Source organism: Typopeltis vanoorti, chromosome 25 (assembly GCF_054136105.1).
Source record: "Typopeltis vanoorti isolate ZY-2024b chromosome 25, IOZ_Tvanoo_1.0, whole genome shotgun sequence".
NCBI classification, from domain to species: domain Eukaryota; kingdom Metazoa; phylum Arthropoda; class Arachnida; order Uropygi; family Thelyphonidae; genus Typopeltis; species Typopeltis vanoorti.
Genome location: NC_143573.1, coordinates 47,018,211 through 47,043,715, shown reverse-complemented (window position 1 = coordinate 47,043,715; position 25,505 = coordinate 47,018,211). Strand labels below are relative to the sequence as shown.

Genomic DNA, 25,505 nt, shown 5'->3' with positions numbered 1-25,505 from the left:
ATTCACCACTAGCTACTTAAATCTTGCAAATGCACATCCTCTGTATACCACTTTTTGATATCTGTCAGTCAGCTATTCAAAGTAATATTTTATAATCCAAACTCATATTCTCCAATTTATGCAACAGTCTTCATTGCTCTCTTCTGTCAAAAGTCTTAGCAATCCAAAGTATCATGGTATATCTATTCCCCTTGTCTAGTTCAATGGTAACATTATTGTAGAATGTGAGCAAGTTGCTAAATCTTCCCTTAGTAAATTATCTTCCCTTAGTAAATCTGTGCTGTTCATTGCAAAGTAGGATATTCACTGTCAACCCATTTCTGAATCTCTAATCAATTTTTTTCAAAATCTTCACTACCACTCCTGAGATACTGATTCGTCAATAGTTGGATACATCAGGTTGAAAGTTTTATTTCCACTTGGTTAGACTATAAATTATATATTTAGTTTAATCCTTTATCCAAGTGTAAGCAAAGAAAGTTTGCTGCTGAAGTATCATCAGGACTGGGTGCAACTTGTGGCAAAGGTGAACAAAGCTTCGCATCACTTGCCTTTAGTATCCCCTAATGCAAAGCACATCTCCTTGCTGACATGTATAATGCTATGCATTATGGGAGGGGTCACTACCCAGACTGGTTTCGACCTTTATTGAGGTCTCCTCAGTGGGAGCCAGCATCTCCCCCTTATGACTGGTTGAGCCTTCCTAATAAGGGATTAAGTATTTATTTTATGACTGTAGATCTGTGCATGTGTGTTCATGGGCTAGTTTACCTGTTCATCTGTTCTGATTTATTAAATAATTTATCTTAGCAAATAAGTTAACAAATTTCCTAAAAGAATATAGAGAAAAATGTAAGAGAGTTAAGCTATGTGTAAAATTAGCTAAAACAAAGTCATGGGAAGACTTTGGTAAGAATATGGAAGGTAAATATCAGGAAAGTGGCCAAATGTTCTGGAGGCTATTCAAAAGGCTTAGAAATGGGAGAAAGATTACTGTAAAAGGAATCATCATAAATGTAAAAGGTGACATGAAAACTGAAAATAAAGAAATCCTTGATGGTTGGAGTAATTACTTTGAAAGACTTAAACAAAATAAGTAGTAACAGAACAATAGTAGAAAATTTTCAAGAGAAATGCAAACAGGAATACTTATGAAAACTATCACAAACTTGAAATGTGGAAAGGCAACTGGAGTAGATTATATTTGACCTGAAATGCTCAAATATGGGGGTATAAAATTTTTTCCAGAAGCTAACTGCATAATTCAGAGGACTTAGTCAGAAAGTCAAATTCTGGAAAGTTGGAGTAGAGCTTTTATGTGAGAATTATAGAGGAATTCTACTAAATGTTACAGGAAAGATTTATGCAAACATGCTTGAAAAGATGCATATAAAAATTGTGAAAGAGAAACTTGGAGAAGAACAAGCTGGGTTCAAGCAAAATAGGGAGGTCAAGATCAAATTTTCACTTTACAACAAATAGCTGAGAATTATAGGAATATGATAAGAATCTGTATTTAAGTTTTGTAGATCTGGAAAAGACATACAACAAGGTGCCAGAGAAAAGCTTTTCAAAACACTACAATTATTTATTTCAATAATGACATACTATGAAACATCCTAACCTACAAGAACATGGAATATTATTAACTCCAGGATGTTTGTTGAAAGGGTTGTGATCCTTGGGTGAGCATAAAAGATTTCGTACTGTCATAATAAGACTTGATAAGACCCCATCTAGACTATTGTGCCCAGATATGGGTGCCAAGGTTTTTTCTTGATGGGGAGGAGGTGGAGAGGATCAAGAGACGAGTGACCAAGATGATAGCAGGTCTATGGAATGAACCTTATGAGAACAGGTTGAAGATTTGTGGGTTGCTGAAATTGGTTGATAGATAGAAAAGTGATATGATTTGGACATTCAAATTAATGAAGGGTTTCTATAAGATTAGAAGATATTTTTGAGAATAGGACTGGTGGTGGGAGGACTAGGGGCCATACATGGAAGCTGGGCAAGGGTGTTAGAGCTAGGTTTTTTACTTGGAGAGCGATGAATGAGTGGAATAAGCTGCCAGAGTCTGTTGTGGGTGCCATGACTGTGAATGAGTTGAAGGCGAGGTATGATAGATACTGTGTGAATGTTGAATAGTTGTTCTTGACATGATGTTAGGGCCTCCCTTGATGAGTCTGTCAACTCCTTGGAGTTGCCTGTAATAATAATAATGGGTTTGAATGCCACACTATATTCCATGTTCTTCTGGCCTTAATTACATAGGGCAAACATTGAGAAGTTTAGAAATAACACAAAAGAAGCATATTGGAGAAGTCAATAACAACAGAGAAGACAGCTCAGGTTGACATTCCATTTCTCCCACACTCACCACAACATTGAATGGGACAAGAGCTCCATGCCATACATAGAAGATAACTTCAGTGCCTACAACATTAAAGAGGCTACAATGGTAATCCACTCACAAGGCACTCAACAGAAACCAGGGAATGATTTTATGTGACATTTGGAAGCTACTTATCAGATCTTTAAACACATCAGACTTTAGTTTTTCTGCAAACTATCAGGTAGACCTGATGAACAATGACCAACCATGTGCAAGCTTCCATGCTCCATGTGTTTCTGTCTTACTTTTATTTGTGTGTAATGGTTCCTATACATTCTGTGTTTTAAGTTATATGATGATTCATATTTAAGGCTTGCATATTTGTGCTTTCATCCTAACCCAGATGAAGCCACTAGCTTAAGTGGTGAAACTAAGTAAGTTTTATTAAATAATTATTACAACCTATAAACCTAGTGTTAGTTATTTATTACATTAGTTTTTTGGTCAAAAGAAAATCACCATACTTATCAATAACTTCTCCTCTGAAGCACAATGGAGTGATGTTGGAAAGAACAGGTAACCATGGGAGAGGAGCAGATCTTAAGGTTCCAGAAATTTTTCTCATAGTTTTGTTGTGTGTCCATAAGAGTCATCTGGTGACTTTGGCCAAACTGGTGAATAATACTCTGAAACAGGGAAGACCAGAATCAGGACTACTGTTCTAATAGTCAAGGCATTACAACTCCAAGTTGTGTCTGTTAGCTTGTTTATGATGTGCTTGGTAGAAATCTTTAACTTATTTTTTTCCAAATGTTTTCGGTAAGTTAGACTATGATCAAGTATGACACCAAAGTAAAAGTTACTTTCGTGGATTAGAGTCCTGTTGCAGAAGTTTATTTTTAGTTTGCTATGAGTCATGGTTATTTAGGTGGAAAGCAGAAACAACAGTTTTATTGGAATTAGGAGATAGACCCAGCTTTCAAAGTAATTTTGTAGTGAGCTCAGATCTTTGTCTAGTACTCCATGATTGCCTTGGGAGGTACTGTTTTGGGTGGTGATAGCTATGTCATCAGTATGATAAACTTTCAGTAAAGATTAGTTAATGCTATATTTTTGAGCTATTATCTCATTTCCAAAAAATACAAATAATTTAATATGGTTCTATATCAAAATATTTTTCTTCATTCCTTTTTTAAAAAAAAAAAAACAATTTGCTCATTTATTTATATATATATATAGAGAGAGAAAAGTGGTTTTTTTTTTTTTTTTTTGCTTTAACACTTTGTCTATGGATCCAAACCACATTTCAAAATCTTACATTTAGTTCCATTATTGATATTCCTATTCATTTGCCTGTCTTTCCAGCTTATTCACATTGTCTTCAAGAGCTAAAACATCAGCATCATTACTTAATAACCTTTCCAAGCTTCACATCATCTTCGAACAACTGAATATCTCCCTTTAATCCAGTAATAATGTCATTGACATAAAATTGAACAGCAATGGTATCAATAAATTAGTGCTCCCGAACAGCAATGGTATCAATAAATTAGTGCTCCCGAACAGCAAGGTGATTAAGCAGTAATGGTCCCAATGATCCCAATCATTCACCAGTGATGAGTCTTCAGACTCCATGGAAGCTTGGAAGTAAATACTGAACCTACAGAACTCAACTTGTAACCTTCTTATTCCTTTGTACTGTTCCCCTATATTCAACTCTCTGATATCTGTAAGCAAGCTAGTTATTAATCCAATTCACTAACCTGATATTCATATCCATGTGTTGCAACTTACTTGTCATACTAACTTGTCATCTGGCACCCTTCTTTGTATGTTTTAACTGCTCTTTTTACTCTTTTGTAAAAGGCAACTAGATTAATAAAACAAGAGCATTCCTTAACAAATCCATGCATGTATACAAGTTCTTATCAATTTTCCTGAAATCTTAACCACATAAGAAATACAAACAGACCTCCATTCTATCATGATATCTTGTCCTTCCACTCCTCAAGAACTGGCTCATTGCAAGACTTTTAGTAAACAGCCATGTTAAAGGCACAGTCAATTCCACAGCACTAGATATCAGAGAGTTGAATATAGGAGAGCAGTACAAATGAATAAGGTTACAAGTATTTGGAATTCATCCTCCTTGTTCACTTCTGATGTTTCCCCTCCTCTAAGAATAAATTCTTATTTACCAGGATGAAACACTGATAAGAGTGTCCCATCCTGAGTGATTATTAAATAGCTCAACTATATCATCTGCCTTGATTACCTGGTCCCATCTCCATCTAGCAAAGTATCTGCCCACAGTCATTTTTCTTCCTGCTGGCCACATAGCAAAAATATTTCTTGGTATTCTAGGATTATAGTGCAAGTCTCTTCTCATGTTCTAATTTTTCTCTGTTTACTATATTAGTCATCCTCCTAGGCCTGAACATATATTCCTCATATAGCTGTTCTCCACCTCTCTTTGTATTTCATAATATGATCTCCCCTGCACTACTGGACCACTCTTTCATCAAATTCTTTCATCCGTTGTACTGCTCTAAGCTGGTTTCTGTCATAGTTTCCTGCTTTATAACTGTACATGAATCCCACCACCTTTATACTTGCCTATTCATCTCCCAAATCAGAACTGTGTGGTTACTCTCACCAGCTGGAGTGGGTGGAGGGGGAACACGAGAATCAAGAGTTTTGGACTTTGTCTTTGAACAGGATCTGATTGTGACATCTCAGTCACAGTCAGACCCACTGATGCTATGACCAACTCTTGATCCTCATGTTCCCTCCAACACACATTGCCTAAAAAGACTATTCTTCCTCAAAAAATTAAAAAATTCAGTTTTATTAGTATTGCAAGCTGTTTTATCTTCTCAGTTTATATTGCTATAGTTGATGTCCCCCCATAATGATCACTCAGTTTGCACTTGCCAAACTAATTTGCCTAAACATTTCCTGCTCATCATCATCATCTATATTTCATGGTCTGTAGTAGCATCTCACTAAATATCTTATACTATATTTAAAAGAAAGTTTTTAGCATTTTAAGTATTTTTATTTAATGTTAATTATTTTTTCATTTTAAATTATTTTTAACTTTTTAATTAATTTTTTTTTCAAAAAATATTTTGCATTACAAAGTGTTTTTAGCATTTTTAATTATTTTGTATTTAAATTTTAAGTATTTTTGTTTAATTTTAATTAGCTTTATTTATTTTTTTTTTTACTATTTTTATTTGATATTAATTTTTATTTAATTAAAATTTTTTTAATTAAATTTATTTAAAAAAAACTTTTAAACATTAAAAATATAAAACTTTAAATTTTTTTCAAAAGTAAAACATTTAAAATTTTAAGACATTTATTCTTATTTTGCAATTACTTTTTTAGGCATGGTAATCAAAGGCTGGGATTTAGGAGTAGCTACCATGAAGAAAGGAGAAGTAGCTATGTTCATCTGTAGTCCAAACTATGCATATGGAGATCTGGGCCACCCTCCAAAAATTCCTCCTTGTGCAACATTATTTTTTGAAATTGAATTAATAGATTGGAAACTGGAGGACTTGTCACCTAGTAAAGATGGCGGAATTCTAAGAAAGATTTTAGAAAAAGGTGAAGGAACATCGCCAAATGATGGAGGAATTGTTACTGGTAAGGCTTCTGTTGAGATATTTTGGTGTTCAGTAGATAAATGCATGGAGTGATTTTGATGTGTGAAAGATGGCTTGCACCCGAATGGATTTATTGTTATTATATGGGTATTGTCATGGGAGACCAACACTATACTTATTTATACCTCTCCTTAAACTCATTCACAGTCAGGACACTCGCAACTAATTCTGGCAATCCATTCCACTCACTTGCTACTCTCCAAACAAAAAAACCTAGTCTGCATGCCCTTACTAACACACTTGCACAACTTCCAGGGATGATCTCTAATTCTCACTCTGTTCATCACATATTGAAAAAATTTCCTTTGTGACAGTCTTGTATGTTTCTATCATGTCTCTTTCTTTTCCTCATGTGAACTAAAAAATATATTGAACATAATACAGTGTCACAATTTTATAGATATGCCATACTGAATTGAAGGCCTTCTGTATAAGGCATTATGGAGAATATTCTCATATCCCCTCACAGACCATTCCAACTAGTGAGAGTGACAATGTAGTCCTGACTTGGAAGATGGATAGGTATATAGAAGTATGAAGGTGGATGGAATTTTATGTGGGATTATAAAGCAGGCAACTATGATATGCTTAAAAACCAGCTTAAAACAGTACAAGGGTGAAAGAATTTGATGGAAGAGAGGTCCAGTAGTGCATGGGAAATACTTAAGAAAAAACATCAGTGGTAGATCATATGCCTCTAGTGAAAAAGATAATTAAACAGGAATTATAAATGAAATAGAGATTTCAGAAGGCATAAAGAAAGAGAGTAGGGGTTGAGAACAGCTGCATGAGGAACATATGTTCAGACTAGGAGGATGATTATTAAGTAGAGAAAAAATAGAATATGAGAAGAGATTAGCAATGTAAACTGGGAAAAGAAAGCAGCATACAATACTAAGAAAACTGAATTTTTGAATTTTTTTTGAGGAACAAGTCTTAGATAGTGTGTGTGGGTGGGTGGTAGGGGAACATGAGGATCAAGAGTTTTATTATCTATTCCATACTATATCAGTATGGAAGAGATAGTAAAATAGTATGCCTAATTAAAACTCTTTACTGTTCCTCAGAAATGTTAATAGAAATCACTGGCTATTATAGCAAGCTCTTCAAAATGGAAAGAGGTGTGCTTCAAGGGTATGTACTTTCACTGATGCTTTTTAACCTATACTTGGAATATAAAATAAACTTAGCCTTGGAAAACAGTGGTATTGAATTACAGTTGACGGTAAAAAAATCAATCTTAGATTCGTCAATGACATTGACCTAATAGAGAATGAACATCAATTAGAAGAATTGACAGAATTTCTAAGGCACTTAGTGATTATGGATTAAAGATCAGCATTCACAAATCAAAAGTGATGTCTTCAAGCAAAAAGCCTATGAAAATTTCAGTTAATAATGACACATTGGAAGAGGTAGAAAGATCCAAGGTAGGTGGAAGTGTATAACACAGATGGCCACTCTAAACATCATTTTAAAACATGCATTGCTAAAGCAACCGTTGTCCTTCAGAAGGACAATAAAATGCAGCTAAATACAAGACTTCTACATTGACACCCTTGTTAACTGTCTTATTATACAAATGTGAGAGTTGGACATTGCTAAAGGAAGATGAGAAAAGGATATTGGCCTTTGAGATGAAGTGCTACAGAAATGATGAGGTTAGAAGGAAAATCTGCTTTATTTCCATCTCTATTTTTTAATCCTCTTATATAATAAGCTAATGCCTTTTAACCTAGTTTCTAGCTTTTGGAGACTGAGTGGGCAGTTCAATCTCTACCAGTAGTCAATCAGAGATAGCTGGCCTATGACTGTTGCTAATTATAGACAGCCACCAATGAAGAGACCAGCAAACAAGTGCTGCCATCTCTTGGTACCTAACCCTAAAGCGTTGTGTTGTTACTGTCCGAAATAATGTGGGTTCTATGGTCAATTTTCTTCAGTTTACAGGATGAAAAACCTGAGTTTCTGGGAGAAAAAAATTTGCTTACTCGTGCCAGAGATCGACTAACTCAGGAACCAGTTGCAGAAAGGCTTAGAAAAAAAGTTCCTCCAGTTAGCAACTAGACTTCAACTATAAATTTATCTTCAGGCAGTCTAGCACAGAGGATGCAAGTTCCACTTCCACTGAGCTACACAGCCCTCTTATATAATTTCATTACTTTATTAATTTAATTAAGCAATTATCCTTTGTCCATTCTGTCCATTTATTTTAGTCATCCTGCAGGATTTCTACATTATCTTCATTGTCTGTCATTTTTCCTAGATATGTATCATTAGAAAACAAGTGAATATTTCTCCTTGAATCATTTCCTATATCATCATCATCAGAATACTATGATAGTATTACCTTACATAAAAAGTTTACTTTATTACTAACTTCCTATCAACAGTTTTCTTCCAAATTTATCTTTTTATAATCAAGTAATAATGGAGTTCAATAAGGAAATAGCTACTCAGTGATATTGCTAGACTTCGCAAAAGCATTTGACAAGATTCCGTGTAGAACTCTACTGCATAAATTAGAGCAAATGGGGATGGATATGAATATGGTGATTTGGATTAGAGGGTGACCGATGGACAGATATCAAAGAGTGGTTTGATATCTGTTATTTCTCAACCCTGCTTTGTCTTTTTTTGTTCTTTGGTTAAACTTCGTGAGATGTTGTAATGATGACTGCCTTAACTATTGACTGCTGCCATTTATTTATTTCTACTAGATCCCATATCCTCACGATCTATAGTCTAACAAATTTGTTTTATTTTAAAAGATTATAAAACACCTTAAACTAAAGACAAAGCAGATATTGTGAGCATTCCCTTCTTATGTTAATCTTTACCTTTAATTAGTTCATGGCTTTGCTTTATCTTATGCAGGTTCGAAATTTTCAGGATATAGTGCATTGACAGAATCAGTCCAGTGTGTTGTTCACAAACCATTTAATCAAATCGAAAGGAAATATTTACAGTTTGGTTCACATTAACATATATATATATATATATATATATATATATATACATACATATATACAGGGTGTTCGGGATAAATTTGACAGTTTCGTAAGGAAAAAGAAAATCTTCTATGTATCTATTAAATTTAATGAATTGACAAAAAAACATTACAGGCAGAGTTAATTACAATACTATCAACAAGATTTACTCAAAATAACCACCATTAGCATCGATCACAGCTTCAATTCTGCTTCGGAACCTCGAACAAGCTGATGCTACAGTCTCCCTGGGAAGGGCCGCAAAAACTGTTTTAATTTTATCCATTAACTGGTTGTATTACTGGAAGTGCGATTGGTGTCTTTTTCAACTGCACCCCATACAAAATAATCCATGGGGTTAAGGTCTGGGGAGTTTGGAGGACAAACATTTGGACTGGTGAAGTCGTAGAAATTTTCAGACAACCATTTTTGACTTTTCCCAGAGGTGTGGCAAGGGGCCGAATCCTGCTGCCATACATACGGCCTACCATTGGCTACCCTTGTTATCCAGGGCTTGACTACAGTTAGCAACTCCACGAACAAAGCCCGAATTCCAATGCCAGGGTTCTTCAACACCTGTTCCTGCAGATTTGCGAGGAATTCTGCTGTACGAACGCAATCAGATCGTCTGCTAGGGATCTTTCTTCTTGCTACATCCTCGTAGTCACCATTGCAAGTCTCTAGTTCATGCCTGATTGTTTTTACTGTATTCAGGGAGCATTGGGCAGCAGTCGTAATATCCTTATTTTGATGGCGGGCACGAATCATCATGATACAAGTTATTCTCTTCCATGATTCAGGTGGGTTCCAGCTATCCATCCTTTCTGACATCTTGTATATGAATGAAGAAGGGTCCAAACTTTTAAATGAAGAGAAGTGTGTGTTAATACATGTAACTTACGGAAAAATATAATTAATTATAAATATGTCAAATTTATCCCGAACACCCTGTATATATATATATATACACACACACACACACATACAATTTACAACTCTTTGTTATTTTCAATTCTTCCTAATTCAGACTTTGTTCAAATTTCCTTCCTTAAAGCTAAATCACAATCTAGAATATCCTGCCAGTTATATATACATAAACTGACAATAAAGCATACCTTGAGTAAGCTTATTTTAATATCAATTTACATTATTTTATTGTCCTCATAAACAGACACTCTTGATGCACAATCTTGTTCGGAATTATCACATACATAAGTACTCACAATTTTCATTCAGCACTACCTCTTACATGAATTTTTGTTCACACGAAGGTGCTCCCTTTTGTTCTTTCTTTCTGCTGGCTCATTCTTGATATCCTGCCAAATTTCTTCTTTGTTTGAGTCGTCAATTATTCTATGCTCTTTAGGACCCTTGCAACTTGTGATGCTCCTCTTTTGATTACTGACAATGGACCTCACGTGGTGGTGGACCCAGGTAGAAGATTCCAAAACCTAAGACATACAACGCTTCTCTTTCGATTACTGACAATGGACCTCACATGGTGGCAGACCCAAGTAAGAGAAGATTAAACCCTAAGACAAAGTCCTTCTCGACGTCTCGCCTTATATAAGCCTGGACCTCCATTGTACACATGCGCTCGTCTCTCGAAACTTTCATATATGCTCATGTATTGGCATCTGACCATAATGACGTCATACTTCGGTATGGCCATTCTTAGAATTCTTCAGTATTCTTAGAATCAGACATGAGTTAACAGCATCGCATAATGATGTCATGCGCCACATTATTTTAACAAAGGTTCATAGTTAAATAATTATAGACAAAATAACATTTTTCCAAGTACATTTCCCTTAAAAAAACATATAAAAGCGAACATAAGTTACATAGTTACATATCATGAGAGATTTTACAATACCACAGGGCTCAGTACTTGGTCCTCTGTTGTTTAATTTCTATATTAATGATACAAGAAATGATTTAGTTGTTTGCTAATGCTAAACTGGGAAGATCAGTGATAAATGAAGGTGATGCAGACATTCTACAGGAAGATTTAAACATACTAGCAGTATGGGCAAAGGTAAATGGCTGTCAGCTTTAATGTGGCCAAGTGTAAAGTGTTGCCCTTTGGGAAAAGATCAGAAGCTGTGTACTACATTAATTGAACTGAGCTGGATGAAATTGATGAGGCCAGGGACTTGGCTGCAATTGTGGACAGGGAGTTGAAGTTTAAAGGGCACATTGTGAAGGCAACCAAAACAGCATATCAGATTACGTGGTTGTTGAAGAACACTAACAAGCAGAGATAGAGAGGTTATTGTTCTCTTATATAAGGCTTTAATAAGACAACATCTGGATTACTGCGCACAGATCTAGATTTCCAGATTCTGTGGAGGATGAAGAAGCCATGGAGAGGCTCCAGAGGTGAATGACAAACATTGTGGCAGGTCTGCAGAATGCACCTTATGAGAAGAGATTGACATTTTGTCAATCTATAACAAAAAAAATAACAATTTTGTTGTCATTTTTACTCTGTCGGTGATGTAAGACTCACTACTTGGTCTGCAGCTGCAGACCAAGTAGTGAGTCCTACAGTACATCACTAGTCACTCACCCTCTCCTGAATTAATTTCCCTCATAAACTACTCTTTGATATCTGTCCATCAGCTTTCCTCTTACTCACTCAAATAATGAGCCTCATATCCACCCTCATTTGCACCAGTTTATGTAGCAGAATTTCATATGGAGATATTATCTCTATAATATCTCCCATATCCAGCAATATCACCGTATAGAATAAAAAGAATATAAATGAAATTATATTCTTTAATTCTTCACCCACATATAAGCAAACAAAGTTTTGTGCTTGAAGTATCCTCATGACTAGGCTACTTGTATATACAGGCCAATGACTTTGTATTGATTGCCTTAGTATCACATAATGCAAAGCACACATCCTTCCAGGTGTGTATAATCTATGCATTATGGGAAGGAGCCACTACCAAGACTACTTTCGACCTTTATTGTGATCTCATAAGTGGAAGCAGCCCAGAAAAGATACCAAGGTTGAAGTAATGCAGAAGTCATATCTCCCATATTTAAGTAGTAAAAAAGATGTCACATCTAATCCAGAGTATTTTAATACGGTGTTAAGCCTTTTTCACTACTTAAATATGGGAAATATATGATTTCTGCATTACTTTAATCTTGGTATTTCTTCTGGATCTGGCTTCCACTGATGAAACCTCAATAAAGGTTGAAACCAGTCTGGATTGTGGATCCTTCCCATAATGCATAGCATTGTGCACACCTGAAAGGATGTGTGCTCTGTATTATGGGATATTAAGGCAATTAATGCGAAGTAAACAGCCTCTACAGTGGTCTGAAAAGTTCTCGGCCTCGACCATAGATGGCAACACTATCACCAAGATTTTTTTTTCTAAGTTGGTACATCTGTCATAAGCATCCATCTGAAATTGCAAGTCATTCTATCAAGTAGTTTGTTTTATACAGCTGTCTGAAGCAATAGTGTTATCTGTATCCTTTGAAAAAGATAAAATTGAGTATCATGCAGTTATGAAATTCTTTGTAAAAGAAGGTTTAATGCCAAAAGAAATTTATACAAAGTTCATAAAAGTTTGAGCACTCTTCTCCTTCGTTTTCGACAATTAAGAAATGGGCTGCCGAGTTTAAACATGGCCATACCAGCCTTGAAGATGATCCACGTGAAGGATATCCAAAAAGTGTAGCAACACTAGAAATCATTGATTGAATGCACGATATGTCATTGGATGACCGGCGAGTTCAAGTGCGTGAAATTGCTGAGACTATAGGCATTTCAAAAGAACATGTAGGATATATTTTGCATGAAGAATTGCATATGAAAAAGCTTTTTACAAGATGGGTGCCACTTTTGCTCACAGCAGATCAAAAACGCACTCGCATGAAAATCTCTGAACAGTGCTTGGAGCGTTTTAACAAGAATAAAACTGATTTTGTGCGTTGATTTATTACTATGGATGAGACTTGGATTCACCATTGCACACCATAATAAATTTAGTTTAATCCTTTATCCAAGTGTGAGCAAACAAAGTTTGCACCTAAAAATATCTTCAGGACTGAGGAAAGGTAGTGCAACACCAGGCAACTCGGAGCAAAGGTGGACTAAGCTATCATCACTCCTATCTCAGTATCTCCCATAATGCAAAGCACATCTCCTTGCAGATATGTATAATGTTATGCATTAAGGGAAGGACCACTACCCAGACTATAAATTTATTATAGTCTAACCAAGTGCAAAATAAACTTTCACCATTACACACCAGAATCCAAACAGCAGTCAAAACAGTGGACAGAAGCTGGCTGTTCAGCGGGACAGTCAGTTCCATCAGCAGGAAAGGTCACGGCTTCGGTGTTTTGGGATGCTAAAGGCATTTTGTTTATTAATTATCTTGAAAAAGGTAAAACAATAACTGGGGAATATTATTCCAACCTTTTAACCAGACTAGAAGAAAAAAATAATCTTTTATCAGGACAATGATGAAACCTCGGATAAATTTAGGCCCACAAAGGTGTTTTGGCAATGGGAAAATTAAGGGATCTGCACTATGAATTGTCGGAACATCCACCCTATTCCCCAGATTTGACTCCCTGCAGATCTTCAGAACACACGCAGTTTACAGACAAAAAATACTAGTAGTGGTGGTGGGCAGTAGATGCCGTTGATGTTGATGATTGGTAGTAAGGTTCGGTGTAGTGGCAGAGACAGAGAGTTGTGCAGAAGGTGTCCTCCCACGATGAGTCTTTGGACTCCTTGGAGGTGTCACGAATAATAATAATAATCTTACTGAGAACCACTACAGGAACAGGATAATGGTGCTGGAATAAATGTATTAGTTTTAAGGGAGATTATGTTGAAAAAACATTTTTTGGAAATTTTAGATTCATTTTTTTCATTGTTAGGCCGAGAACTTTTCAGACCACCCTCATATATACAAATAGTCTAGTCGTGAAGATACTAAGAATATAAATAATAAGAATATAAATTTTATTATTATTATTATTATTATTATGTGACACCTCCAGGGAGTCCAAAGACTCATTGAGGGAGAGTGTGCCAACAGCATTGAACAATTGAACCCCTTCCAACTACTAACCATGCTCAAACTTACTTAACTTTTTGCATGAGCCGTTAGTAGCAGAGGCTCTACCAATCGACCAATAGCATCTTTCATTTAATTTATAACCAAATGAAAAACTTTCATCCATAGTAGAGCAATATTCCTGGAAATACCTCTAGAAAAGACATGAAGCAAGAGAGGATCTATAGGAAAGCACATAGTCTGTGAGAGAAGGGGATCAATTGCGTCTGAATGTAGTCAGGTACTCTCAGAGAGGTCTTAGGTGCACCATCCAAAATGCAGGAACAGTACTCTAAGATAGGATGAATTTGAACTTTATAAAGTGTCAGGAGTTGAGCAGGAGAGAGGTACTGTTTAGAACAAAAAATAACATTAAGGTTTCTTGAGGTAGAAGAGACTATGAACCTGATGTGTTTGTGCCAGGACAGGCTAGATATGAAAGTCAACCCCAGAAGAGAAAACTGATCCTGGTTAGTGAGTAGGATATTATAAAATGTGAAGAAGGGTGAAACATGGTCTTTTTTCTAGGAAATGAATCAGGAATGTATTTGGCATAAAATTCACTAGGTTATCCACACAGCGCTCGAGAATTGCAAGGTCATTGTTTAAGGCATTGGTTCCCAACCGATGGTACGCGTATCTCCAGGGTACGTGCTGGGCCGTTTAGGGGTACATGAAAAATAATCAGTCATGGTGAAAAAACAACTATTTTCCACTATTTTACATTAAGATAGACACTGAACAAAAGTGTCAGTATTTAAAAACAGTTATTTTAAAAACAAGGGGTACAATTTATAGAAATGGGTTTAAAAGGGGTACACAAGTGGAAAAAGGTTGGGAACTACTATTTTAAGGCATTAGTTAAAGAAGATCAAAGCGTGTGACTTACCTGAACACTACAAGGGTTTTGAAAATAAAAGAGGAGTGGAGAGTACTATCAGCAGCAAAGCAAAGGATTGGATGTTAGAGAGAAATTGTTTATGTATAGGAGGAAGAGAGTGTAGGTGAAAGCACAGGGCACTCGAGTAAACTAGCTTTTATTGAAAAGTCTGCAAGTAAACCATCCACCATTATCTGCAGTGAACTGCTCGTTGAGGAAGCTGTCAGTCTATTTGCAAGGAAAGGAGGAATACCATAAGATGGTAGCTTGATAAGAAGGCCACATTACCAGACTTGATTAAATGTCTTAGAAATGAATATCAAGAGTGACCACTTAAGTTTCTCCAAACCTTTCCATGGCTTGTGTCCAAAGGTGGGTAAGGTCTGCCAGGAGATCTGCTGTGGAACAAGAATGATGGAATCTGTATAGGTTATCACTAAGTAATTGGCAAGCCTCCAAGTAGTGAAGATTTGGCTGTTTTGACTATTTAGACTTGCATGCTAGTTTGAGCTCATAAGCTTTAATGAATTCTCGTAGACAGGCTTATACGTTGGTTATGCATTTCTAAATCACTTAGGGAATTGAACAACGTAGATCCGAATATAAATTAAATTATCGTACTGTCGTACTTTGGCCAAACAGGCAGGACAGCGAATATCAGAATTTCTGAACACAAGGACTACATCCGGTTTCACAAGTACAGCCATTCTGGTCTTGCAGACCATGCTCTGGATACACGCCACAGAATACGGTGGAAGAAAGCTACAGTAATACACTGTAGCAAATACAAATTCCGAAGACTATTTATGGAATCAGCCTCAGCCCTAAGAAACTCCCCAAACCTCAACAAATTTGGTTGTATGCAACTGCCTCAAATTTGGGATGCATACATCAGCAGACCTTCAGCCCAACGGCCAAGAACACCTACTTAGCCTGCTAGAGGGCACCATCAGGACTTCTAGGAGAACAATAGCTTCATACCTTCATTCTCAGTTACTGTGTTGTAGTGCCTGTGTGCACGTGCCTTTTTGTAAGTTCCTTTTGAAAATGGCAACGTGATTGCCGAAATATCGGAAATATTTATTAAAGCATAATTTAATTTATATTCGGATCTGCGTTGTTCAATTCCGTAAGTGATTTAGAAAAGATTTAATGAAATAAATACAGCACAAATCTCAGTGACTGAGACAAATATAAGATTGATTAAATGTGTGTTTAATTATTTATTTGTGCTGCATATATTTCATTCAACTTTATAACCAGTTGGCTATTAATAACCTTTCCATTTTTTGAGAGTGTTCAAGTTAGGACAATAGTTTGGTTGACTTTTGTCTCTTTTTTTGGAAATCAGCTGGACAAAAAGCTTGCTTCCAAGCTGTAGGATAGATGCCAACTGAGTATGACAGCTTAAAGAGATGGTACAATTATAGTAAGTTCTGGAGCGCAAACCTTTAATGCAACTGGAGGAATATCATCAAGGCTAGGAGACTTATTAGTATCAATATTATTGAGTATTTTTCTGATGTCCTTCTGGCAAAATTTCAGAGGAGGCATACTGTGAATATTTCATGGAATAGCAGGAGGAGATTTACCTTGGTCATCTATACAAGAGTTGGAGTGAGAAAAACTGATGCTACTAAGTCTGCCTTATCTTTAGGGGATGTTAAATAATTGTACCATCTCTTACAGATGTAAGAAGTGGAAATATGGAAGGACAGAAGCTGTGTCCCATAGCCTTGGTGAGGGACCAATATTCCCTATAATTTTTGTTGGCCTATGTGCTCATGAAAAACATTTTGTGCATGAGTTCCCAGTCTCAGACTCAATGTGTGAGGTAGCCTGTGCTCACAATAACAACAGTAATAAACTGCAAAGTCTTCATTTGATATACACCTAAAATTTGTTGCATCTTTGTTAAAAGATCCTGTACATTGTATGCCAAATATTTCCATAAGAGCAACCTTGAATGCTTATTCCTTCAGTTAATTATAATTATTGCAGTTTATAAACAAATTGTCAAGTTCTAGAATGATTTATCATATATATCATATAATAGATCATTCTATTACATGAATGTTATATGGAAACCATGTGTTATGTGGTTATGTGTGAAAGTAGCTAAAAAAATAATGGGAAGACTATGCTGAGAAGATACGTGGTAAATATCAGAAAGGTGGCAAAATGTTTTGAAAAGGCTTAGAAATGGAGGAAAGAGTGCTGTAAAAGGAGTCAAATATAATAAAGGTGTCATAAAAAACTGAGGATAAGGATATTTTACATGTCTCTGGAATACTGTAGAAAATTTTCAAAAGAAATACAATCAGGAGAATGAGAACATCTATACTTGAAATAGAAAACACCATCAAAAACTTGAAATGTAGAAAGACAGCTGGAGTAGATAATGCTTGACAAGAAATGCTGAAATATGGAAGCATAAAAGTTTTGCAGAGGCTACACTGCATAATTCAGAGGTCAGAAGGGTCCATCAGAATTCAAGATAATTGGAGAGTTCTCTTCTATTAAAAAAAAAAAAAAAAAAAAAGGGGGGAGGGGAGGAATAAAGCTAAATCTGAGAATTAGAGGAATTTCTCTATTGAGTATTCCAGGTAAGTTTATGCAAGCACACTTGAAAAGAGGTCTCAAGAAATATTATAGAAGAGAAACTTGGAGAAGAACAAGCTGGGTTCAGGCCAAATAGAGATTATCAGAATCAGAATTTCCCTGACAACAAATAGTTGAGAAATCATTGGAATTAACCAAGGATCTGTACTTTAGTTTTGATGACAAGATGCCAGAGAAAAAGCTTTTCAAAACACTACAATTATTTGCGGTGAATGGAGCATTGCACAGTGCAATATGCAGTCTATATTTAAGTTGTAAATCAGCAGTTAGAATTGAAAAAAATACAGGAAGCTGTTTTGATATAAAGTCAGGTGTAAGACAGGGATACACATCACCTCCACTCTTATTCATTGTTTATGTAGATCACATTATGAAAGAAAACAACATTATACCTAATATTGATACAACAGTTGCAAGTACAACATCATCTGCTTTAGGCAGATGATAATGTACTTTTAAACACATCCAGTTCAAGTCTCTAGGATTCTCTAAATTGAATAACAGTTGTAACAAATTTGGCATGAAAATCAGCAGTAAAAAAGACCAAAATTAGGAAAATAGGCATGAACGTAGAAAACTTCAGCTATATTCTGAATGGAGAGACTATAGAATAAGTAAAATATTTCAGCTATTTAGACAGTTTTTAGTGAAGATGACAAGTTAAATCTGGAAATAGACAACAGAATAAAATAAATAAATAACTGGTTTAGTTGGCAGCCAGTTGAATAATGGTATGATAAGCTGTGTGTATGATAAAAGGGCCTCCCAGATGAGTCTTTGACTACATAGGGTCTTGGGTAATAATAAAAATAGATTTATATGGAATAAGAGAGAAATTAGCACAGCCAAACTAGCAGGTTCAAACCTGTTTTAAGTTATGGATTTGAAAGTTGGGTTAGAAATAAAGCTTAATCAAAGTCAAAGATCAAAGCACTTGACCACAGATATGAGAGTTCTGAGAAAGATTAAGGAAGTGAACAGATGGCATCAATGGCAGAATCATATCAAAAATGAAGACATTAGGAAGGAACTTGACATTGTTTACATTCAAGAATGTATGAGCAAGGCTAATATAAGGTAGTATAGTCACTTAAATAGAATGGAAGAGGAAAGGTTAGCAAAACTGGTGTTTGATGCCAAGATGGCAGGAAAAAGATTCAGAGGAAGACCAAAGTCTAGGAGAATTGATTCAGTCAGAAGTGCCTTAGAAGAGTAAAATGTTAAGAGCAAAATATTGGAGTGCTGACATGTACCAGACTGATTTGGAAGAAAATTGTTGATAGGAGATTATTAATAACATAAACTTAATCATGTAGTGCTGTCATAGTAACCTGAATAATACCTCTCGAGGGTGCACATCAGGAAACGATAAATCAATCCCATTTGTCATCTCCTATCTAGGAGGTTGGCTACCATGATGTGACTCATGGTTGACTATAAGCGTAATGACATATGACGAGGACCCTATCTCTTCCACATATTGTCGTAAGTATTCATGGCTATAAATCCGTGTGTTCATAGGACTTTGCCTGTTCTGAGGGATGAAAAACCCGAGTTTCTGGGTGAAAAAACCGTCTCATATGAGACCAACTAATTCACCTTCAGTTGAAAGAGAACATGGATGGGAATCGAACAAAGGGCTTATCAGAGCCTCTGTAGCTCAGTCTGTACCAACTGAGCTATGGAGGCTCTGATAAATCAGTCAAGTATGATTTATTATATAATTTGTTTTTATAGTATGTTGAAAATTTGACTGTAAATATAAAAGTTCTGAAAGAAAAAATTTTGTGCGTGCAGTTACTAGGCATGTGTGCTCCTTTTATGACTGATGTGCACACACTCACTGCATAGAGGGGACTTGTGAAGGCAAGAAGGTTTGATTGCCATTTGAACAGGGAGAAATAACCTTGTGCACTTGGCCCTTTCACAGTTGTTACAAGCTGTATATAAACAGAGTGAAAGGCTGAACTTTTTGACTCAAGCTTTTGAGTCAAAAAGTTCATTGTTGGAGAACCATTTTCGATAAAGGTTGAGGGTTTTTGAGTGGATTGAGGATAAATGTGTTCATACCAATGAAAATAATTTCTGTTATTAAATCAGAGCAGGTGCTATGATTGGAAGAGCAGAAGCAGAATCAGACTGTGGAACACGACTAGAAATCTCGAAGCTCATTCCAATTGTCGTCATTGTGGTGCCACAGGATGTGAGGCTAAGAATGACTGGGAGAAGGAAACTGTAGAAAATGAAACATGGATGAGGGATTATGGCCAGACTTGCCGAGAAGAATGTTAAATATTCAGTTTTAACCTTGTTGATTTGTAATCCTAGTTTTGAGTTTTCTGAACATTATTCGAATGATCCAACATTTACAGCATCCAGCATATACAATTTAGCTCCAGACTTATTGAACCAACTTCATATCCTCCTCTTTCATTCTCTGCACTTTTGCTATTTGGAACAGCTTCCCTATATATATATATATATATATATATATATGCAGCATAATGGATTTACTCGGCTGAAAGACATATTTTTTTAAAATATTAAATGACTGCAAGCTGAGAGATAAAAAATAAAATACTGTTTTTATTCAACACGACTAGTTTTTTCTTTAAGAAGACTTCTTCAGGTGCATAAAAAAAAAGAAACAACCAGCAAAAACTGAAAAGGAATAAAGCTAAACAGCACAGCATTAACGTAAAAAAATGTTAATGTTAAAGTGTTAGTGACTGAATATTTAAAGGTGAATAAAAACAGTGTTTTATTTTTTCTCTCTCAGTTTCCAGTCATTTAATATTTAAAATATATATATATATCCCTCCTCCCCCTTAATGACTGCAATCCTTAGGTCATCAAGAAACACATCAACAAATTCTTCACTTCTAATGATTTGTCCACACTTGAGACTGTCTTGTCATAGGTCTTGAGACCTCTTGAGTGTGGAGTTGATAAAAAAATAAAATAAATTCTGAACACCCCTTGAGGGTACATGTCAGGAAATCGATAATGATGAGAAAATCTATTTTGGTTTAACCTGTGCTTGATTTTTTTCTTTCTTAATCTGCCCATTCAAGATACACATGTATTGTAGCAGTAGTTTGATTTCACACATGCTAGTGTATGTGTACTGAAGGAATAGCTCAAGATAGAAAAGAATACTACAGGAAGCTTATCCTAATGCTGAGTACTAATTCTTCTTACTATTATCCTACTCATTCAGGTTAAACTTCTAAGTAGTCACTAGTTGAAATACAGAATTATATATTGCAGTACTGCTTTGATGGATGGGATTTGGGATTTAGGATATAGACAAGATGATGTCCATGTGGTTCAGTTTAAGTTTTCATTTACCTAATTTTTGACAGAATGATTCAGAGTGATATTGTCAGCGGCCAGATCGGTTTGAAAGCACCAGTTCTCATCTGATCACTGAAGTTAAGCGAACCTGAGCCAGTTAGTACTTGGGAGGGTCCACCTGGGAACCCTGCGTGCTGTTTGGTGGGCCATTGATGCTGTCTCCCTCAGGTGTGGTCTCCTTGCAGTCGAGTTGCTTGGGAGTGCAGCCCTAAGTGGGTGGTAAACTCCACCTAAGACTAAATACATCCAACTCGGATGGCTAGCAGCCTGGTTGGCCGAGTGGTTAGTGTATCCGCTCTCCAGTCAAAAGGCTGCGGGTTCGAATCCTACTGTGGGCATGGATGTTTGTGATTGTCTGAAAAATACTAGTGGTGGTCAGCAGTAGATGACATTGGTGTATATGATGAACGTAGTTGAGTGATGGAGACGGACAGTTGTGTCCTCCCTCGATGAGTCCCTGGACTTCCTGGAGGTGCTGTGTAATAATAATAATGATGATGATATTAATAATGCAGGTAAATTAACCAGTCTTGCTATTAATGGGCAGCAGATAGTATTTGATGCTGAATAGTGATAGTGTACTACAGATACAGTATTAAATAGCATAGACATTGGGTTGCATGGTGATATGGAGTGTCCTCCTACAATGAATTCTTTTACTCCATCTAAGTGTCAAGTAATGATGATAATAATTCTTGAAAGTTTTAGGTTTCTGTAGTTATAAGGACTACAGAAACTTAAATATCCAATATAATGACCACATGATGAAAACCTCTATTATGTCCTAGAACCATTTGGTTTCATTTAGGTTTATTTGTTGTGATAATGAATCTTGTTACTATACCAGAATATCTTTGTGAACTTCAACTTTTTGTTTATGATTGTTAGCAGTCATTTTCTTACTGCTTTGCGAAGGATACACTTTCTCCATTGGCATTCCCTGGTGTTATCAGATTCCTTGCCTGTAATTTATTTTAATTTTATCTATCTGAGAGATCTGGAGACTATTTGTTGCCAGGAAATTTTGTAGAAAATACCATGAATTAAATAATCAGAGTTCTACAAATTCTGTGCCATTTCATGCTATCTGTTCTGTACAGGACTTCAGTATTTATTCTCACATAAGAGTTGAATCTTTTCTATCAAATCTTGTGTACAACATAGGGTTTGTGGGAAAAGATTAAAGTCCTATATGAATGATATAATCACGTAATCACAAGAAAGATATTTATTTAACCAAATATTTCGGTCTGGAAATAGCAGACCATCGTCGGTGGTATTACAAGAACAGTTTAAAAAATATACAAGCTAGAATACTAACAATAGATCGTTGAAATTAGAACATGCCGCGTGATGTTATATCACTAAGTATGAAACGAAATATTTTGAAGTAGAAACATGATTGAATTTGCTATTAAAAAAAAAAAAAAAAAAAAAAAAAAAAAAAAAAAAAAAAAAAAATTAATGAGTAATCTTGATTAGGCTTTCCCAGATTTTTGATATAGATATGCAGTCATTATGATTCAGGTTGGGATGATGGAGCAAGGCCTCCACGCTTTCCTTGAACAAACGTTCGAACCTATAACGGGATCTATGTAAGAGGCGCGTTTTGGACCAAAGGATGCTGTGGTCAGTTTCAATCCCGTGTTGAGCCAAACCAGACTTTTCAGGTTTATTGTGAAGAATGGATGATTGATGTTCTTGGATTCTTTTTTCAAGAGAACGTCCAGTCTGTCCAAAGTAAGAGAGATCACAGTTGCAAGGAATTTGATAAACTCCAGGAAGAGATAAAGTTGAGCGTTTGTCTTTAGGAGAAGGAAAATGAGAAGACAATTTGTTAATAGGAGAATACGTAGCTGTTAAATCATATTTCTTCAAAATTCTTGCGATAGGTTCTGAAATACCGGAGATATAAGGAATAGGTACTCGACGTATTGAATCTTTGTTGTTTTGTGGAGGATTATAAGATGTAAGAAGACGTTGAATACTTTTTTCAGAAAAGCCATTGAGTTTCATGTGTTGCTGGATAGTAGAAAGTTCTTTCTGTAGATAATCAAAAGTAGAACAATTAGTTTTGGCTCTTTTGATGAGACATTTTATAATTCCTGTTTTATGACATGGATGATGGGCTGATTCTTTCAGAATATAACGACCTGTGAATGTTGGTTTCCTGTATACTGTAGTTGTAAGAATATTTGAAGATGATCGGATGAGGAGAACGTCTAAAAAAGATAACTGGTTGTTTTCTTCTAATTCCATAGTAAACTTTATGCGATGATGTAAGGAATTAATACTGTTTAAAAAGGAAGATCTATTGTTAGTATTCTAGCTTGTATATTTTTTAAACTGTTCTTGTAATACCACCGACGATGGTCTGCTATTTCCAGACCGAAATATTTGGTTAAATAAATATCTTTCTTGTGATTACGTGATTATATCATTCAGTCTTATGTCGCAAGTATCCTTAAAACAACTAAAGTCCTATATGTGAAAGACTAAAGACTCTATCTGAGAACGGATTCCTCATGGAAAATCTGTACCAGAAAGTTGTGCATTGTTCATATCCATGCAGATCTGATGGACTGTGTTCTTCTTTGCTGTGGGAAGTAATATTAACAATTCTCATCAATTTTGGGGTATTTTTTTTTATTGTATATGTTGTTAAGTCTATATGGAACGCACTCACATTGAGTGAATGAGTAAAAGTTCTGTGAATAATAAAAATATTTTTTGCGTAAGTAATCCATATTTAATTGTTTTTAAAATGTCAACTTACATCTCAAGCCACAAATGAAAGGAAAATTGAACTTTTGGAGGTAGCATCTGTTTCAAAATAATTTTAAACTCCAGTTTTGATCAGACAAAATGTATTTACTGATAACATACTCATTTAACTGCCAAGATTTAGCTTTTCTTCAAATTTATTAGCAACAGCTTTCTATGAATTTTTACTCACTGATCATTTACATATTTTTATAAACAGAACTGTTATTTTGTTTTGAGAAATGTATTTGTTATCATGAGTGGCTCATTAAAAATATATACTGAGTAATATGTTTCTTTAAATTTCAGTTCATCTTGTTGGATACTATAATGGTTCTGCATTTGAAAATCGAAATGTGGAATTTCCAATTGGAGAGGGTGGTCAGTTTGATATTGTTGAGGGAGTGGAAATTTCTCTGTTAAAATTTAAAAAAGGAGAAAAGTCTCTAATTAAACTCAAATCCAAATATGCTTTTGGAGCTGAAGGTAAACTAGAATTTAACATCCCTGCAGATTCAGATCTTGAATATGATGTTACATTAATTCATTTTGAAAAGGTCAGTTTCTTCTATCCTTGAAATAATATTTGTGAATGTGCGTGTGGATGTGGGTGTGTTGAATATTTAAAGTTTTAATAAAAAGATGTGGTCTTATTTAAAAAAAAAAAAGTTCTGAAAAACTTATAAAGGAACAAATGTTTTAGAAGCATCCCTCCTATGCACTCTAAGTACAGAATTACAATTTAAAATGACATAGAAATGAATTTCATGTGATTGCAGTTGTAATAGTGTTAAGTTTAAAATAAAAAAACAACAACAATATAATGATATGGAGGTTCTATTGTTTCTACAATATTTAACTCATTTCATCTTCAGGAGCAAAGAAATACAGGATGTCTCAAAAAAATGTATACACACTTTGAATGATCATAAAGTTGGTATTTATTACAATACAGTTAACTTTCACATTGTAAAGTACACTACATAAATGTATTTTTCATCCCTCAACGTCTGTATTCAAACTGATGACTGTCCTGGTCCAGGCACTGCTGATAACGTGCAGCAATGGAATTGCAAACATTGAGAATCATTTCATCTTGTAGCTTCTCTTTTGATTGCTGCTTTCAAGTCGTCGACTGTTGCCAGTTTTGAAGTATAAACTTTCTCCTTGATAAATCCCCATAAGAAGAAATCTATTGCCGTGAGGTCTGGTGAACACGGGGGGGGGGGGGGGGTATTCTACAGATCCTCTTCTTCAAATCCATCTGTTGGGTAGAGTCTCATCAAGATAGGCCCTCACATCTCAATGGTTTCCAAGTACTACTCACAAAAACTGCATTCTCCTATCCGGAACATCTTCGTTGAGAGCGTGTACTCTTCTTGGAATGTAACTTTTATGACTGCACTTCAACATGCGCAGTCATTGATTTTGATACTCCTATCTCATGAGACTTGTTGCACAGATTTTCTTGAACTTTGACGATATGTTTCAATTAACCTTTCTTCTGTTGCGGGGCCTCGTAGCTGTTCGTGGTCTTCGTGAACATTGCTTATGGACATTTTGAACAGTTCCATCTTCTTCAAATTTATCTAATTCGAGTGATAGTAAGTCTCGTAGGTGGATCTCATTGAAATTCTTTCTAAACTGTCTTTTCACTTCCACTACATTTTCATATTTTCAGTAGCATTTTAGGATACATTTTCTTTCCTCAAAGCTTAGTCTGGTTTCAGCCATTATTTCAAATCCATTAAACCTGCAAAATAACGAAAATTAAGTGAGTTATCA

General features: G+C 35.5%; 1 protein-coding gene and 1 pseudogene across 1 annotated transcript in view; both read left to right on the top strand.

Annotated features, from left to right (window-relative positions):
• The window catches only part of LOC150092714 (peptidyl-prolyl cis-trans isomerase FKBP4-like), an 80,376-nt gene that overhangs the window by 1,457 nt on the left and 53,414 nt on the right, over positions 1 to 25,505 (top strand). Inside the window, exons 2-3 of the mRNA XM_090414533.1 lie at positions 5,729 to 5,989; positions 24,030 to 24,277. Coding sequence (XP_090270659.1) covers positions 5,729 to 5,989; positions 24,030 to 24,277 — 509 coding nt within the window. The remainder of the gene's footprint in view (positions 1 to 5,728; positions 5,990 to 24,029; positions 24,278 to 25,505) is intronic.
• Positions 20,985 to 21,100, top strand: LOC150092715 (5S ribosomal RNA; annotated as a pseudogene).